The 17,728-nt window shown below is 35.7% G+C and overlaps 2 protein-coding genes across 4 annotated transcripts; both read left to right on the forward strand.

Moving 5' to 3' along the window:
- Positions 1-3,107: 3,107 nt before the first annotated feature.
- Positions 3,108-4,169, forward strand: LOC130472030 (uncharacterized). The gene has a single exon (XM_056842436.1). It carries the CDS (start codon positions 3,108-3,110, stop codon positions 4,167-4,169), a length of 1,062 nt encoding a protein of 353 aa, XP_056698414.1.
- An 8,441-nt stretch (positions 4,170-12,610) lies between these two features.
- On the forward strand, positions 12,611-17,395 carry LOC110783626 (uncharacterized). 3 transcript variants are annotated; one of them, XM_056827616.1, is made up of 10 exons: positions 12,611-12,896; positions 14,761-14,864; positions 14,973-15,104; positions 15,195-15,268; positions 15,372-15,477; positions 15,922-15,990; positions 16,170-16,234; positions 16,377-16,475; positions 16,949-17,048; positions 17,128-17,395. In XM_056827616.1, the coding sequence occupies exons 1-10, from the start codon at positions 12,740-12,742 to the stop codon at positions 17,203-17,205; spliced, it is 984 nt and encodes a 327-aa protein (XP_056683594.1). In that variant the 5' UTR covers positions 12,611-12,739; the 3' UTR covers positions 17,206-17,395. The 3 variants fall into 3 exon arrangements, with proteins under 3 accessions (XP_056683594.1, XP_021843670.1, XP_056683595.1); XM_021987978.2 differs by having other exon boundaries at positions 12,613-12,896; positions 17,143-17,395; XM_056827617.1 differs by having other exon boundaries at positions 12,687-12,896; positions 14,741-14,864.
- The last annotated feature ends 333 nt before the right edge of the window (positions 17,396-17,728 follow it).

Consider the following 17,728-nt stretch of genomic DNA (forward strand, 5'->3'; position numbering starts at 1 on the left):
GTCAGGAATCCCAAAAACTGACTTTGCTTCTTTTCTTTAATAAACCCAAAACAAAGGCCCAACTCTAATACTTGGGCTTTGGTAAGTCATTTTACTTCTCTATTTTCAGATTTTCAAATGTATTAACTTTTGTTTATATAAATGACTATTAATTATTTATTATTTACACAAGGAAGATATACTTTATTAATGAATTTCTATGAAAATGGAATCTAATCATATTTTAATAACATTATTAAGAATATATTAATTGTGCAATATTTACGTTTTAATATTAATTCAATAATTTAATCTTTTGAAAGAAATTGGACTCGGAGCTCAGGACGAACGAACCAAGGACAAAGCATAGCATAGCACGGAATTGAGGTAACGACTATTTCTAGTACCCGCAATTCCCTTATAAATGCGATTATGAAATTACAACGTTATGATTGATGTATGAACTGAATGTTTTAACATATTTTATGAATTGCGGGAAATGAACATGATATGATTGAATTATTTATTATAATATGATTGATTGAATTTCTTATAAAATGATGTCTATAAGAAACCATGAAAGAAAGGATGTTTTATTATGATCTCATGATCTAAAGGAATTATGTTACTTCAACTGAAGTAAAAAGGCTAAAATGTAAAATTAAACGAAACATGATAAAGGAAAGTGAAAGACCTAGTCCGCTTGGCAGTATATGTTCACATGTTATGATTCTCGGTAATGCATGTACCCATGGGGAATCCGCCCATTGAGCTAAGGCTCTCATGTTTTCGGGCCAAGGCCCCATGTTTTATGGACAGCGGTCCATCGTGAAAGACGTTCCACCATGTCATACTTGCCACGGCTAGCATGTGCACCCAAAAGTTACGAATAAATTAAATAAAGGACTTTATAAAATATTTTACATTATTCTATTCTCCCTGTGTTATTAAATAAAATGAATTGAAATGAATTTACGTTGCTAGAATAGTTCGTTACTGAGTTTTCGGCTCACCGTTTTTGTTTTCTGTTTTAGGTACTGCGGGGAACGATAGAAACGAGTAGTGGCGAGGAATTTCACTTGAATAATATTCACTTAGTTTATGCTTAATGTTTTAATAGTTTAATTAAAGACTTTTAGTAAGTTATGCACTTTTATTTTGGTAATATAAAGAATTATTATATTAATTTTGGGATTTAATAGCTTATGATTGATGGTTGCCTTGTAATTCCCAAGAGGGAGTTACGACAGGTAATGTCCCGACCAAATTAGGTTAATTCCGCTGCTAATTATGCTTTAATAATTGAATTAGAGGTCGGGGCGTTACAATGCCGATATTTTTTTATCTGATAACAACGGTCCCGAAAAATAGGACAAACTTTCCTTTTTGAAGTTGTTTAGAAAGTTTGTTGATATCTTATTTTGTTATCTTAATTAGACATTAGACTTCTTTCATCCTACTTGCAGTGTCATGTTTGTGTGACATATTTTATTTTATTTTTAAATATTGTATCAGTTATATTGCTAATTAATTGCTGCTTCTGATTGCCAAAGGGTTTTTTAAGGTCTTCTAGAACATCTTAAATTGTTCTCATGATATATATGAAGTTCAAAACTTAAGGTCTAACAATTCGGAAAAGTTCAAAACTTGCTTAATTGATCTTTATCACAATTGCTAACTTAAGGTCTAGAATTCCTGAGTGTTGCTGTTACGAACTATTGTTTATTGATATTGTTATTATTACACCTATCCTGCTCAAGCTCTTCATTTTTATAGCTCCATAGTCCATCATTCTGACTTGTTTGCTTGAATATTGTCCATTTAGGAAATCAAGTCAACCATCTGAAGCATAAGGAATAATTAAAGATCAATATGGATTAGTAAGCTAAATATTTTGTGTTATATGACTTTTATTGTATCCCGGGTTATGGCTTTAGTTGTTTAGTTAGCCAAAAGGGAAGGATAATTGCTTCGCGAAAAGGAGGAGGTGAAAATGCTAGCACGTGCACACATTTTTAAGTAGGTATGCTGTCATATTTCAGAATTTGGTATTCTGAATATGAACAGATGATGTTGGTTCTCTTGAAGTTGCTTAATATTGTGTTTCACATTTTTATATGATGAGTTTAATCTTAATGCCTAAATCCTCGTTCTGAGAAAATTTGAACTTCGTTCATTTTCTTTTTCGCAAAAAGCAGTATAGTTAAAGTTCATCATTTTTGTTGCTTATCAATTAGGGGTATGAAGAAGCAAAAAGGCTTGTTGAGGAGGACAGATCTATTGCTCGTTCTTAAATAGAAAATGCTAGAGCAATTATTCAACGTGTAAAAGAAGTCACTCTGGAACACGAGCAAATGTCTCGAGCTTCAGGAAAGCAGGTTGATAATGGAATTGGTTTCGATGCTTTAAACTCCCCCCTCCCTCCTATTGTATGTAACTTTGGGTTGAGGGGTCCTCGCATTTATCCAACTTAGTTGTGATCTCACACCTTCATTTCTTTGTCATTGTTAACTCTTTCCACAAATTGGCACTGACATTGGGTATTTCCATTGCTTATTCTGTTGGTATTTAGCCTTGTCACTCTTACACGAGCAATCAACATATTAAGCAAAGCAATACAAGCAGCAGCAACTTCAAGCACACAGTGGACAGCTCAGCAACTTCTAGAAGCAATGACTAACTGATTCCCCTAGAAATAAGGAAGGTAGTTAGAGTTGTTAGAGTTGTTAGTTGCTGATTTATTTAGGCAATAAACTAACAGTGATGAGCTGTACATTTAGAGAGTTTTGATTGGTTGAAACACCTCATAGAAGTTAGCATTCAGATTGTATAAATATACTTCTGGCTGTAATTATTCTCATTCATTCAATGAAATAGAAATTTCTATTCTACTTAGCATTTTTCTCTCAAATTCTCTCGAATAGTTTTCATCCAAAGAGGTGAAAACTGACATGGTATCAGAGCAAGATCTTTAGATCCTGCCAAATTGTTTCCGCAAATATCTTCATCTATATTCTTCTTCTTCTTCATTACTTGATCAATTGATCAAGTTGCTCTCATTTTTCGAATTTTTTGATTCTGTTTTCAGCAGCTGAAATTCTGTAGAATTTTATTCTGTGATCTTCAAAATGCCTACTGATGTTGATCCTTCACTCAATCCAAATTCAGCTTACTATCTCAGCAATAATGATTTTAATACTTCAAAATTGGCCAATATAGTGTTTGATGGTAAGAGTTTCAATGACTGGAAAAGGTCTATGATGATAGCATTGTCTGCTAGAAACAAATTGTTCTTTGTTGATGGAACATTGGATCAACCAGCAACAAACTCAGAAAATTTTAGAATCTGGAACAGGTGCAACGATATGGTAATCTCTTGGATGTTAGGATCTCTTGAAGTTTCAATTGCAAGAAGTGTTCTGTATCTCAAAACAGCAAGAGATATCTGGTTAGATCTTGAAGAAAGATTTTGTCTATCATCTGGTCCACAATTGTTCTCAGTTCAGCAGAAACTATGTGATTTGGATCAAGATGATGATGAGCAAATCTCAGGATTTTTCACTAAGATCAAACTTCTTTGGGATCAACTAGATGGTTTGGATCCTTTACCATCTTGTGTGTGCACTGGCTGTAATTGTACTTTCACACAGAAACTTCTGAAGTCTCAACAGAATCAAAGGTTGATTCAGTTTTTGATGAAACTGAATGAAAAGTATGATCACTCTAAGAGCACTATTCTCATGATGAGTCCACTTCCAACAATCTCAAAAGCATATGGATTATTGCTTCAAGAAGAACAACAGAAAGAAGTCAACAGCAACATAAATCACAACTTGGAATCTACTGTGTTCACTGCAAGAAAGTTCACTGATAATAGACCATACAAATCTAACTATGGTTCCAGTTCTGGCATACAAAATGCAGGTGGAAATCAGCCAAGAAACTTCACTTACAGTAGAAACAATTTATACTGTGAGCATTGCAGAATGAAGAATCACACTGTTGATAAATGTTGGAAGTTACATGGCTATCCTAAGGATTTTAAAGGCAAAGGCAAAAGAGTAGCAGTAGCTGCTCAGCTAGAGGAATTTACTGAAAAGGAAAGTCCAACTGAGGGAGATACAGGAGTTGTTCATGCCACCTTTACAGAAGAACAATACAATAAGCTTTTAAGCTTGCTTAACACTTAGAAAGTTGCTAACCAAGCTGAACATTCTAGTTCTGGTTCTCTTGGCTTGGCAACTACTACTCAATTGAGAGGTACATTCTGTCTCTTTTCTAAATTCAAAACTAAGTGGATCCTAGATAGTGGTGCAAGTGATCACATGTGTTCAGATAAAAGCATGTTCAGTAAACTAGAATCTGTTGATGATAAACAACACACCATTACAATTCGTGATGGAACTGAATTACAGGTAACACACAGAGGCATAATTGATCTAGGGAATAATATAACACTTAGGAATGTGTTGTATGTACCAGGTTTTCAGTTCAATCTGATTAGTGTCTCTCACCTGTGCAATGATATCCAGTGTTCAGTTTTATTCACACATAATGAATGCTTTGCGCACGAACTTTCCAGGAACAAGCATATTCTGCTTGGTAGATTGGACAAAGGCCTGCATTGTTTGAATGAATAATTGTTGGCATCTGATAGCAGTACAATATCAAACAACTATGCTCTTTCCATCATGGCATCTGAGGTTGAAGAATCTAAACTTTGGCATCTTAGACTAGGACACATTTCTTTTGGCAAAATAAAGAATATTAAAGGCATTGATGTCAAAGGTTGCTTAGCTGAATGTTTTTGTCAGATTTGTCCATTAGCTAAGCAAACAAGGTTTCCTTTCTCTACTAGCACTATTAAGTCAGTACAGCCCTTTGACCTGTTACATATAGATGTATGGGGACCTTATTCTGTACATGATTCTTCTAGATGCAATCAGTTTCTAACAATTGTGGATGATTACACTAGAATGACTTGGACTCATTTAATGAGGAATAAAACAGATTCTGTCAAGATTATGACTGATTTCTTACTGTATGTTGAGAATCAATTTGGTTTTACAGTCAAAGCAGTTAGATCAGACAATGCACCTGACTTGACAGAAGGTGCAATGAAGGAATTATTCCTTAGCAAGGGGATTCTACAATAGAAAAGTTGTAGCCACACACCTCAGCAAAATGGTGTGGTTGAAAGAAAGCATAAACATCTCCTTGAGACTGCAAGAGCTTTGTTCTTTCAATCTAAGCTACCTGATAAGTATTGGAGTGATTGCATTTTAACTGCAACTTTTCTGATTAACAGAATGCCTTTAAAAAGTATCCAGTTCAGTACACCATATGAGAAGCTGTTCAAACAACCACCTGATTTGTCTCACTTGAAAGTTTTTGGATGCCTATGCTATATTACTACTTCTAAGGTCAACATTTTTAAGTTTGATCCAAGAGCAGATCCATGTGTTCTACTTGGATATCCTCCCAGTCAGAAAGCTTATAAAGTTCTCAATCTTAGCACAAAGAAATCAGTAATTTCCAGGGATGTTGTGTTCCATGAACACCATTTTCCTTTCCATTTCTCACCTGATCCATCAGTTGCTTACTCTAATCAATTCTTTTTACCAATAATCACTCCTTACTCTTCAGACTTGCCTGATGTTTCATCTCGGGATTTTGATTCCACCAGTTCCACAACTACAACTACAACTCCCTTGTCTATTCCTGTCATTAATTCACCCACATCTACAAATTCTTCTCCTAAATCACCTGTCACTTCATCTACTCCACCAACTTCTCCACCAGCACCTAGAAAACTACCAGAACTATCAAACCACCCTCTTATTTCAATGACTATGTTTGTCACAAACCTCCAAAGCACTGGTGCAACCTTGTGGCGTATGACAAATTGCCAGATCACCACAAACTTCTCATTGCTGCACATATGGAACTGGTTGAACCTACTACATACTCTGAAGCTGCTACAAATTCTAAATGGATTGATGCAATGGATAAGGAAATCAATGCATTACAACATAACAAAACCTGGGATTATGTCCTGTTGCCTAAAGGTAAAAAGGCTATTGGGTGCAAATGGGTCTACAGGATCAAAAAGAATGCAGATGGATTAGTTGAAAGATACAAGGCCAGATTAGTTGCTAAGGGATTCACACAAAAATATGGTATTGACTACCATGAAACATTTTCTCCTGTTGTCAAGATGGCTACTGTGAGATGCCTTATTAGTCTTGCTGCCATCAAACAATGGAAACTCTTCCAATTAGACATTAAATAATGCCTTCCTTCATGGCACTCTTGAAGAAGAGGTATACATGAAGGTACCTGAAGGTGTTACAGCTCCAAATGGTTATGTATGTAAGCTAAACAAATCTCTCTATAGCCTTAAACAAGCTTAAAGGTAATGGTTTGCTAGGCTTCACTGTGAGCTCAAATCACAAGGCTACATACAATCAAAGAGTGACTATTCTCTTTTCATCAAACATGACTCTACAGACATCACAGTGGTGGTTGTCTATGTTGATGATATCATCATCACTGGCTCTAATGAAGCTACAATAACTGCTCTTAAACAACACCTTCACCATACTTTCAGTATCAAGGATCTAGGGATTCTAAACTTTTTTCTTGGGATTGAAGTTAGTCAAACCTCTGATGGATATATTCTAACACATAAGAAGTATACAAAGGAACTTCTTCATGATTGTGAATGGGATTTATCTAAACCTACTGCCACTCCTTTTCCTCTCAACATGAAGTTGACAACTGATGGTGAACAATATCACAATGCAGAATTGTATAGATGCTATGTGAGAAAGTTGAACTTTCTCACTCACACCAGACTTGACATCTCTTTTGCTGTTCAATCTTTAAGTCAGGTCATGCACTCCCCTACCTTACAGCATGTTGAAGCACTCACTCACTTTAAGATATATCAAAGGGACTACTGGCCAAGGAATTCTATTGAGAGCTACAGATCAGCTCACCCTTCAAGCATATTCTGACTCTGATTGGGCTTCTTGTCCAACTACAAGACGATCTGTTACTGGTTACATTCTTCTGTTGGGAAACTCTCCTATAAGTTGGAAGTCTAAAAAGCAATCTACCATCTCCAAGAGCTCTTCTGAAGCAGAGTATAGAGCCATGTCACAGGCTGCAGGAGAGGTTACATGGGTTGTCAGGTTACTAGAAGAACTTGGTGTTCACAATCTTAAACCAGTAGAGCTTCACTGTGACAACCAATCAGCAATTCATATTGCAACTAATCCAATATTTCATGAACGAACTAAACATATTGAGGTGGATTGCCATTTCACAAGGGACAAGATCCTAGAGGGTCTAATTCAGTTAAGTTATTTGCCTACTCAAAATAAATTGGCTGATATATTCACAAAGATCCTACCAAGTTCTCAACACATAAACTTATCTACCAAACTTGGCATGATCAATGTCTCTCCCATGCCCAGTTTGAGGGGGGGGGGGGGGGGGGGGTTGGTATTCAGCCTTGTCACTCTTACACGAGCAATCAACATATTAAGCAAAGCAATACAAGTAGCAGCAACTTCAAGCACACAGTGGACAGCTCAGCAACTTCTAGAAGCAATGACTAACTGATTTTCCCCTGGAAATAAGGAAGGTAGTTAGAGCTGTTAGAGTTGTTAGTTTCTGATTTATTTAGGCAATAAACTAACAGTGATGAGCTGTACATTTAGATATTTTTGATTAGTTGAAATACCTCATAGAAGTTAGTATTCAGATTGTATAAATATACTTCCTGCTGTAATTATTCTCATTCATTTAATGAAATAGAAATTTCTATTCTACTTAGCATTTTTCTCTCAAATTCTCTCGAATAGTTTTCATCCAAAGAGGTGAAAACTGATATATTCTTCTGTATCATGTATTCAAGGTTTTAGGGGATATTTTTTTTTATTGAGCTAGAACTGTTAAGCATCTTTATTAGGTTGGCACATTTCATTTCATGGGGAAATTGTGAATCATTTCATTTCATTTCATTTCATGGGCCATTGTGAATCATAGTAGTGTGTATTTATGTTGGTAGCCTGCTGTAAAAAAATTTGTCTATTTTCTAAAATTTTCATGTGCATGATCAGGGCTATGAAGAATTATTGAAGGAAGTTCAAGAGGCTAGACGCATCAAAATTCTCCATCAGCCTAGCAAGGTTAGCGTTCTTGATATTTTCTGTATATACCTATAAATTTGTTGTCTTCCTGCCCTTCTTTGTATTTCCTACATATGTTTATTATACTCCGTGTATCAACTATAAATATCATTTTTTAATGGGGATATACTCATCCTTGGTTGTCAATATATATCCATTTAAAGTGACGGCAATGCAACAATTTTATGGGTAAATCAATGCCATTATATGCTTTGTGCCTCTATTCCTCTATCACTTAGAACCAATATAATTGCTTCAATTTCATATCATCACCCCCCTGTCTCACTCTGTCTCTATTATTTCCAAGCCTTTGTATTCATTTACTCTTACTCATTACCCCCTATGTACTAATGTTCAGCCTTCTATACTTCATATTAAATTGGAGGACTGCGGTAATTAATTATAAAACCCAAAAAAGTGAAAAAAAAAGGAAAGGGTGTGGGGGAGAGAGAGAGAGAGTGAGACAGAGGAGGGATATAGAGAGGGAAATGTAGAGACACGAAGAACACTTTTAAGATCGTTATTTTTAAAAAAAAATGACACAAGCAAGCAAGTATAATTCTTGCTCTAAAATGTGAAACCGTAGAAGCGTGAGTGAAGGAGCAAGAGGAAGCAAAGAGAGAGAAATAAGGGCGAGGGAAGTAAGGAAAAAGAAAGTAAAGACAGGGGGTGTCAGATTAAGGGGTCAAAAGTAAGAGTGTTTCTTGCCGATTAAAGGTCTAATCTCTAAGCCCTAAATGTATCTCTTTTTAACCCCTGCTATCTGTGGTGCATGACCTTCGTTTTTGGTAAACAAATTATTTGTGTTTATGGTTATCCTATGGAATCTTGATTTGATACATAGTTTTATTGTGCATCAGATGTGGATGGTCGTGGGACAACTCTTGTACCCTTGGCAAACCATTTGAGACATATGCTGGTCACTTCAAGAGATGAAAAAAGAAAGTCAGTGTTAGCTGAAAATTCAGATAGAATGAAATACATGTTTGATAACTTGCAAAGTCATTTCGATGAGGTTTATATTCATATACGTCTGTGGTCTTGCTGGAAAAAACTTTAAAGTTTCTTTATCTTCAATTAGTTTACGCATGTCAAGCAATCTGGTGGGGGGAGGGGGCATAAGTTTATAAACGAGCTTTGGGTTCACTTATATTCAGATATGTTCAGTTTACAAATACATCTATACATGTATCAATGCTTATTTTGTTTGACAACTTCTGCCTATTGATTTCTTAATCAAGGGTTGACGCCCTAGGTACAAATACATCTATACTTGGATCATAGTGTTTGGTGCCTATTCACAGTTTTGCCCTGATTTCTAATGTGTTATTGCATGATAAAATAAGTTTCTAAATTACGCAAGTAGATTACTAGATTTGTGACATTTTAGAGGAAACATATGTGGTTTAGGATAGGGTAGGTACTTAAGATTTGGCTTGTTGTGTCGTTTGGTTGCAGTAGTGGGTTGTGTGTGGTGGTTAGTCTGTTCTGTTGAGTTAGGTTCCTGAATGTCTTTTGGGTCTGATTGGACTGCTCTTTCGGGCTAGCTCTACTGGGTTTTAAAGTGCAACAATAATGGCTGATATAGGTGTTTTACAGATTGGTGTTGGTCTCTGGTGGCTGCAGAGCTACTGCAGCAGGCTGTTTGTTTTGCAGGGAGGCTGGAAGGATTGTAGGTCAGACGAAGGTGGCATACGGCCAGTGATTGATTGTTGCGCAGCTATTCTGCTCTGTTTGGCTGCTATTGGCAGTGTGTTGGGCGTGGTGTTGCTGCAGGGGGTAGTGGTAGTATTTCTATAGTTTGAATGAGAAGACGTTGAATGTTTCCTTCTGTAATTTAGTATAAAACTTGAATGGCCAGCAATTCATTTCATGTAAATGCAACAGTAGCAAATTATCAGTACCATTACATTACAGTATCACTAGCAACAAAGGAAACTTTCCTTTTGTTCATTTCGGTTTCTGCTTTGTCTTTTCAATGGTTATGTCTATTTACGTAACAAATGCAAATCATGTTTTTCAAGCTTAATTTGTAACACTTTTTTATGCCCTGTTTTCTATATATTTATTTATTGGCAATAAGTTGTTACTGACACTCTATAAGTGTTACGTATTACAATAACTATTAAGGTTGTATTGACAAAATGATTTTAAGCACAATGTGCGCGGGTTTCAAGCTTCTCCGGTTACTAACTATTATGTTCAACGTTCTCCTATAGTCCTATTGGTCCGGGGCCGTGTTACGAGCAATGATATGCTGATGCAGTTATTTGTATATCAGATGTAATGTGAGATATGTATAAAAGTCTATACCTCACAGACGTATTGTCCAGTTGGTTACATAGCTTACACTGTATTTCTATTAAAAAGAATTTTTGAAATTCAGAATAATACTTGTTTGTGTTATGACAAAGAACCCATTAGCTACACATATATTTTTATATGTTTTATGTTTGTATAAGAGTTAACTTAATACTAAAAAAACAATCATTGTTCAAGATTTAATCTCTTTGCATTCTTATTTTATAACAAAGCATAGATTGCCCGTCTATCAATAATAGGCTAATCTAATTGCAATGAGGTGCAAAACTTAATTCATCATTTTCTTTGGTGAGCATCCGCGCGCCGACACCTAGTATTTTAAAACACAAAAACTTATATGCCACTTGTCATCTGAGAAAGATCTATTTATTTTCATTTTTGTTTTTAAAATAAATATATTAATTGATCTTCTTAAATTTTAATTAAAAAACTATTTATATTCATAACCTCCAGTCATCACCTTCAACTTTTTCATCAATATTTTTGTTAGTCTTTCATATCTTCTTTGAGGGAAAGATAGAGTGGCAATTTTAATTTTTATCCGTTTCACATAAGTGTTGAATAAATTGGTTTTCGAATACCAAATCCATATAAACGTAATCGTAAAAACACGGGCAAAAAACTAGTTTATTAAAGCAAAATAATTTGTGTTATTTGTTTAAACTATTAGTAAATTTGAGTACGCTTCGAATCGATTTCGTCGGTTTAGGATCGGATTGGGGTTTATGCAAAGTTTAAGGTTATTTTCGGTGTGAGTTATTTCGGTTTAGCAGTCCAGTTAGTTTGCTTCGGGTCGATTCAGGTATCGAGTCATTTTGGGTCAAATCAATTTCTGGTCGGTTTCGAATTCGAGTCAGGTCAATTTACGTTTCGGGCACTCATTTTTTTATACTACTTCCGTATTTTAATATGAGTTATACTTTCTAAAACGATCGTATTTTAATATGAGTTACACTTACTATGTTTGGTATGCCATGATCTTCACTCACAATTATAATAATATTACTCTCCTCCTATGATCATCTCACTTACTTACATCCTCTCTTTTTCACAATAGATAACTCATCCACTATCAATTTCTTACAATTAACAATAAACCACTATCCTACTTTATCTTATTTTAATAACATCAACTCACCTCCCTAAAAATCGTATAATAGTAGTGGGTGGCAAATGGATTCTTCGGGTCCAGTCAGTTTGGGTATACTACTCCGTAGGGGTGAGCTAAAAATTAGGGTACTCTGAATCGGAACCGGAACCTGTTAGAAACCCGCGGTTCCGAAATCGGAACCTGTTGTGCAGGTTCCGGTTCCGGGTAACAAAATTAGGAACCTGTTGCAACAAGTTCCAGTTCTGGTTCTCAATTTCAGAACGGGTACCATGTTGGGTATCCTGTATACACCAATTCTAATACCCCCTCCGTCCCTTAATACTCGCACCGGTTTGACCGGTGCGGAGTTTAAGACATTTAAATTGACATATTAATTTAATGGTGTTAGTTGATAGTGGGGTATTTTTTTAATATTGTTAGTGGGAAGTGTGTAAGAAGTGGGGAGTGGTGAGTGGAGGATGTGAATTTTTAAATAATATTTTGTAAAGAATAGGGTGTAGGTGGGGTAGTAGATAAGTGTGAGAAATAATATTATATTGATAAAAATTTCCATTTATAGAAGCGATGCGCGCAAGTATTAAGGGACGGCCCAAAAAGGAAAGCGGTGCGAGTATTAAGGGACGGAGGGAGTATGAAATACCCAAAATAAGGGCCAGACCGTATAAACTACTTCATATGCCCAAAATATAAAACAATTCAAGCCAATTTTTAGAAAATATAAATATAGAATTACGGTTTAAGCCCAACCTATAAAACCATCAAAGCTCAAACCATAAATTAGCTTTTTTTTTTTTTAATAAATTAACAATAATTAATTTAAATTTTTAAAATGACAAGGTACTCTGAACTGTAACTGTTCTAGACTTCCCGCAGTTCTGGTTCTCATCTTCAGAACATATTGCAACAAGTTCCAATTTCTAAAATTTTGACAGCTAGCCCTATTGTACTCAACCCCTACTATTCCGTACTTTACTAGGGAGTAACATCAACCATTTTCCATTTTGGTCTTCTTCCTGCAGAAAGGTCGCAATTTGCAAAACGCTGCGAGCCTGTGACTTGACTAAACTGTAAACTGTAAACTGTAAACTGTAACCGAGTGAGTGTCTATCCATCAATCCCATCAAAAACAATGAGCGTTTTTTCTCGGGTTCAATCCATGGCTGCCACTATTCTTGTCAATCCAAACAGAGGATTGTTATCAAACGCTGTTCCTAATCGCAACTTTCTCTTTCTTCAATGCCCAACGTTCCGTCCATTTTCACTCTCCTCATCACCAATTCCTTCAGGTAATCAAATTCGTATCATTTTTTGAAAATTCCGCAATTTGAGTTCTTCAATTTTTCTCTTAGAAGCCATCTGATTCACCTGCACCCAGAAATTGCAGTTTCAACAAAAGTTGAATTAATGACAAATTGTTTATATTTTGTGGGTAATATGCTTATGTTTTGTTGCCGAGGATTGAATGATGAAGTTCCTCTTGTGAAGAATTTGGAATTTGTTGTTTTGACCCCATTTATGGTTTTTTCTTGGGGGTTTTCTGTATTGAACTTTAAGTGTTCGACGAAAAGCCTCTGTGGATTACAAGAATTTTAAGCTGTAACGTTTGCTTAGGTGATGTAGACTGCGTAGTTCTTGCTCAAATATAAAATGAATGAATGTATGAATGAATTAATGAAAAGATTTTGAAGTTAGTGCATGTTGTAAGGATTTGGAGTTGAAATTTAGCTCTAGATGATGGACTTTGGAGATCATGGGTAGCACCGTAGCATTACTTGATGGCATTGTTATGAATGGTTGTCGAAAGCTTGGAGCCTAACTGTTGGTATAGTGTGCTATTGCCTTAGAGAAATATCTTCCCCTACCAACCTGAGAAGGCCAATTTCTCCTTTTATTTCAAAACAAATAATAATAGCTTTTCACTTCTTATTGAGGTGGATTCAGGAGAATGCATTGAGTACAGGACATTATTATATGATTAATCGTAAAAAGACAACTGTAAAATAGTGCTGACTACTTGAATTTACCGTGACTTGTGTTATGCGGGTGTGGCATTTCATATGAATGTTGTAGTATGTAATTGCTTTGACAAATAGAAAATTGTATATTTTTGGTTTGAAATGATACTTTTCTAGAAATAGATGAATTAATTGTTTTCTTCATTTAAACAAATTTAACACGTTAGTAAGGGTATACGGAGTAATAGTTATTTCACACCGGACGCTAAAAAGTTAAGATCTCATGTGTTCCCTTATAGAATAGGGATACATGCTTCTCTTTTCAGAGGGTGTGGGAGATCTAAGTTTATAGTTAATCAGCATAGTTGGCAGGATAAGGCTGCACGAGTCTTACAAACTAGCTTGTGTTAGGAAATGGTTGGTAGTGGGCAGGACGGAGGAGATCACGTGTATAAGGCCAAGGAAGAAGAACGAAAAAGAGAGTGACGAGGGAGGGACATATATTTGGTTGGATGGGTTAGTTTATATTATTCTTCCTTTGATGAGGTGTATCCCACTAGGATTCCTATATGGCCACATGTGTATATCTAGCAAAGGTTGATTGAGCTTCAGGCGTCACCTTTGCTGACAAGCAAGCAATTAATTGGCTACACAAAGTTATTTCTGTGTGCATGTTCTGTTTTTTGGTCTTTAAACTTTACCCGTGTGTAATGTGATTACTGTATATGATAGGATCATTAGGCTTTCTTGAACTCACACTGGCCGTTAACCTCTAGAAATGAGAAAAGTTCTTGATAGATGATAACTATGTAAATTAATTATTGTTATTTTTGTATATATGCATGTATAATTAGTTTCCTAAGTTATAACCTAAATTGTAGTTTGTATGATGCATATAGCATTCAATCAATGACTAGGAACATAAAGGAATTATTTCTCACATGGTATAACTGTATCAGAGGAGGTCAGCGTTCCTTCCAGCGGTCCAACGGTTAGGCTCCAACCGCCTAGCCTCCATCTTCACCCCTTCCTCCCTCTTCTTCCATTATTCTCCTCTCAAGTTTCTCTAAAACAACCCACCATGTCTGATAATCAACAATTATAACAATAATTAATTTACATAATTATCGTCTATCAGTTCTTGACTTATTTCTGTATACATCTCAATTTAACAGTCTATGGGACAAACATGCAGACGTATGCCAAGTAACTCACGCTACAAAGAATGACATGGATGTATTACTTAAAGGAATTAGTGACAGAAGTCTTGTTGAACAGATCAAGCACATTCTTGATATGGTACGTGCATTGCCTTTCTCTTATCTTATAGTCTGGAATCATGGTTGTAAGCCTTGTAGCTCAACATCCGCAGATAGTCTAATTGGATCTTTTTGCTTTATATTCAAGGCAAATCGGGCTTCGTTGAGAAGAGAAGTCCTGCATACAGATTTTCTTACCCCACCTATATTGAATGAGGCTATGGCAGCCTTGAAAAAATTAGCTGATGTGAATGCTATTCCTAATGGCGGGTATCTCGAGGTCAATTTTTTTCTTGAGGCTAATGTAAGTCTAATTGTTGTTTTTTGAAAGTCGTCTTCTAACTTAATTGAGTTTATTTGAATCTTATAGGCAGAGCGGTGTCGACTTTCAGTTGGGCATCCAGAAGTTCTTAGAACTGATCCTGATACAGTTGCAGCATTAAGGTAGATCATTTTGCATTCTATGTCCTAACTTCCAACTTTTGCTAGCCAAGGATATAACGTATAACTATTTAATATTATATATTGCTTGATGATTACTGTCTAGCATTACAGGAAACTTCGGGTATCAACCACCGACCCACGGGGACTTCCTTGGCTCAATTTTAGGCACAGGGATTGCCAGAGAAAAGCTTGGAGATATCCTCCTTCAGGTATGTTATGAATTACGTTTGACTTTTATGTTCCACATTTCTTGACAATTGCACAGTAATAGAAAGATGTAGGCATGGGAGATTTTGACAATTTGCTGCACCTGGTTACTGACTTAGTTTTCCGCACCTGGTTATTGACATAGTTTGCTGTAACTGGTTGTTAGCTGTACTGTTTGACAATTTGCATGAATTTGGTGCATGATGTTTCTTAGTCAGAATTAAATCTGGTAAATAGACATTTTTGTTTTATTTTTTTGTCTGCGTGGAAGAACATGTGAGTTAGTTCTTGAAAGAGTACCCTTGGGGGTTGGGGGGGTGATTCACTGATTTGTTTCGAAAATGATAAGTAAGCTGCAAGAAGTTATTATTTGTGTTGTTGTCTAATGTATGATATATGGTCATGACTCTTAAGATGTATCTTGATATAAATTTTCGGGTTTACAGGGCGAAAAGGGTGCTCAAGTTCTTATTGTTCCCGAGCTTGTTGATTATATGATTTCATCATTGGATAAGGTAGGGACTAGGGTACTTTCTATTGGATCCCTTTTATGCACATGACTTCAGAGGAGAGATTCAGCTGTTTTATTTGTACGATTGTGGTGTTGAAGCTTTAAGATGGCTGGTGAACACATTTAAGTATCACTGAATAAAATATGTCCAAAATCTTTTTGTGAGCAGCTTTTCTGTGGCAGGTTGGAAAGGTTCCTGTCTCCTGTACATTGATACCGTTGGAAGAGCTCGAGTATGAACCACCAAGGTAGGATTTTTTTGGTTAATGTTCTTTCGCGTCTAATACAATCGACACCGTAAGTACAAGTATCAGTTTTTACTTTTTAGTTATATCTTCTTCAACATCTGTTCGTATCGATACCATAGGCATCTTTTTTTGCTCAATGCAGCACCAAGACACTAAAGACTGTAGAGTCTTCACTGAGAGTTGATGCTATAGCTAGTGCTGGATTTAAAATTTCACGGTCAAAATTTTCTGACTTGATAAGGTAAGCTTACTCTTTCATTTCATTTATCTTTCAGTGGATGCTGTTTTTTACAATGGATAGTGGGTGGATAATGTTTGATTATGGATGTCATCTTGTTCACCAGTTTTCTCGGCTTTGTTTGGAAACTTTTACTGCAATTACCCTGTCTCACCATTCAAACTACAACTTTTAGGATTTTAGCCATTGATTCTGGCTGTAAAGTGTCCTTAGCATTTGCTGTTGCAAGCTTTATTCTGAATTTCCATTATGTCAATATCGTCGATGTAAATTTGTTCATTTTCTTTAGATTTAACTTGATCTAGAAAGGGTTTATATACCATATTGGGACATGACGGACAACCTATAATAGAAATTATGGCCTGTTACTTGGGAATGGAGGGAGTAGTTATATGCTAAATGTATGATATATGAGCTAGAAGTAAAATTTACAATACTATTCCGATCATTAATTATGAACTTTGTACCTGTTGTAGCAAAGGAGATGTCCGCATAAACTGGAATACCGTGACGAAAAATGGAGCTACACTTAGGACTGGTGACATGGTCTCAGTCAGTGGAAGTGGGAGACTGAAGGTGTGTTTTGCAATTTGCATACTAGATTTTCTGCTGATGCCATTTACTGTTGCAACTTTTTTTTTTAATAGAGTTGTAGTTGATCGCTTTGCAGATCGGCGAGATAATTACAACAAAGAAGGGAAAATATGCAGTTGAACTTATACGGTATCTGTAGCGAGCTTTGACTGATATATGACTGTATTTGAAGGTATTAAAGTGATATACACAAATATTTCAAATATGTTGTTCAGAGGGGTTTACTTTCCAAGTTTCCAGTCAAATCCATCACGTCTGATCATAAACTCTGGTAAATTCTAGAGTACTCGTCGTCTTTTAGTATATTGCAAATGCTTTATTCATTTTCACTTTGTTAGTTTGTCACATACATCAACTAATATAACTAATACGTAGTACAAGTACATACATCAACTAATATAACTAATATGTAATACACGTACTAGATTTTTTATTTCTCATGTCTTTGAATTTGTGGGAGTATTGTATTTGAAGAAATAAATACAAAAATAATTAATATACATGCAATTTGAAAAGAGTTTTAAACCAGTGACCTTTCTTGTAAAGTGTTATTTTAGAAGTATCACACTGTCTTACTATGATGGTATGAACTAGGTTAAGTCTCAGACTTTCTGTTCTTTTTTGGTTTATATGTGTTGGGGGGGGGGGGGGGGGTGGGGGGG

This window comes from Spinacia oleracea, chromosome 4 (assembly GCF_020520425.1).
Source record: "Spinacia oleracea cultivar Varoflay chromosome 4, BTI_SOV_V1, whole genome shotgun sequence".
NCBI classification, from domain to species: domain Eukaryota; kingdom Viridiplantae; phylum Streptophyta; class Magnoliopsida; order Caryophyllales; family Amaranthaceae; genus Spinacia; species Spinacia oleracea.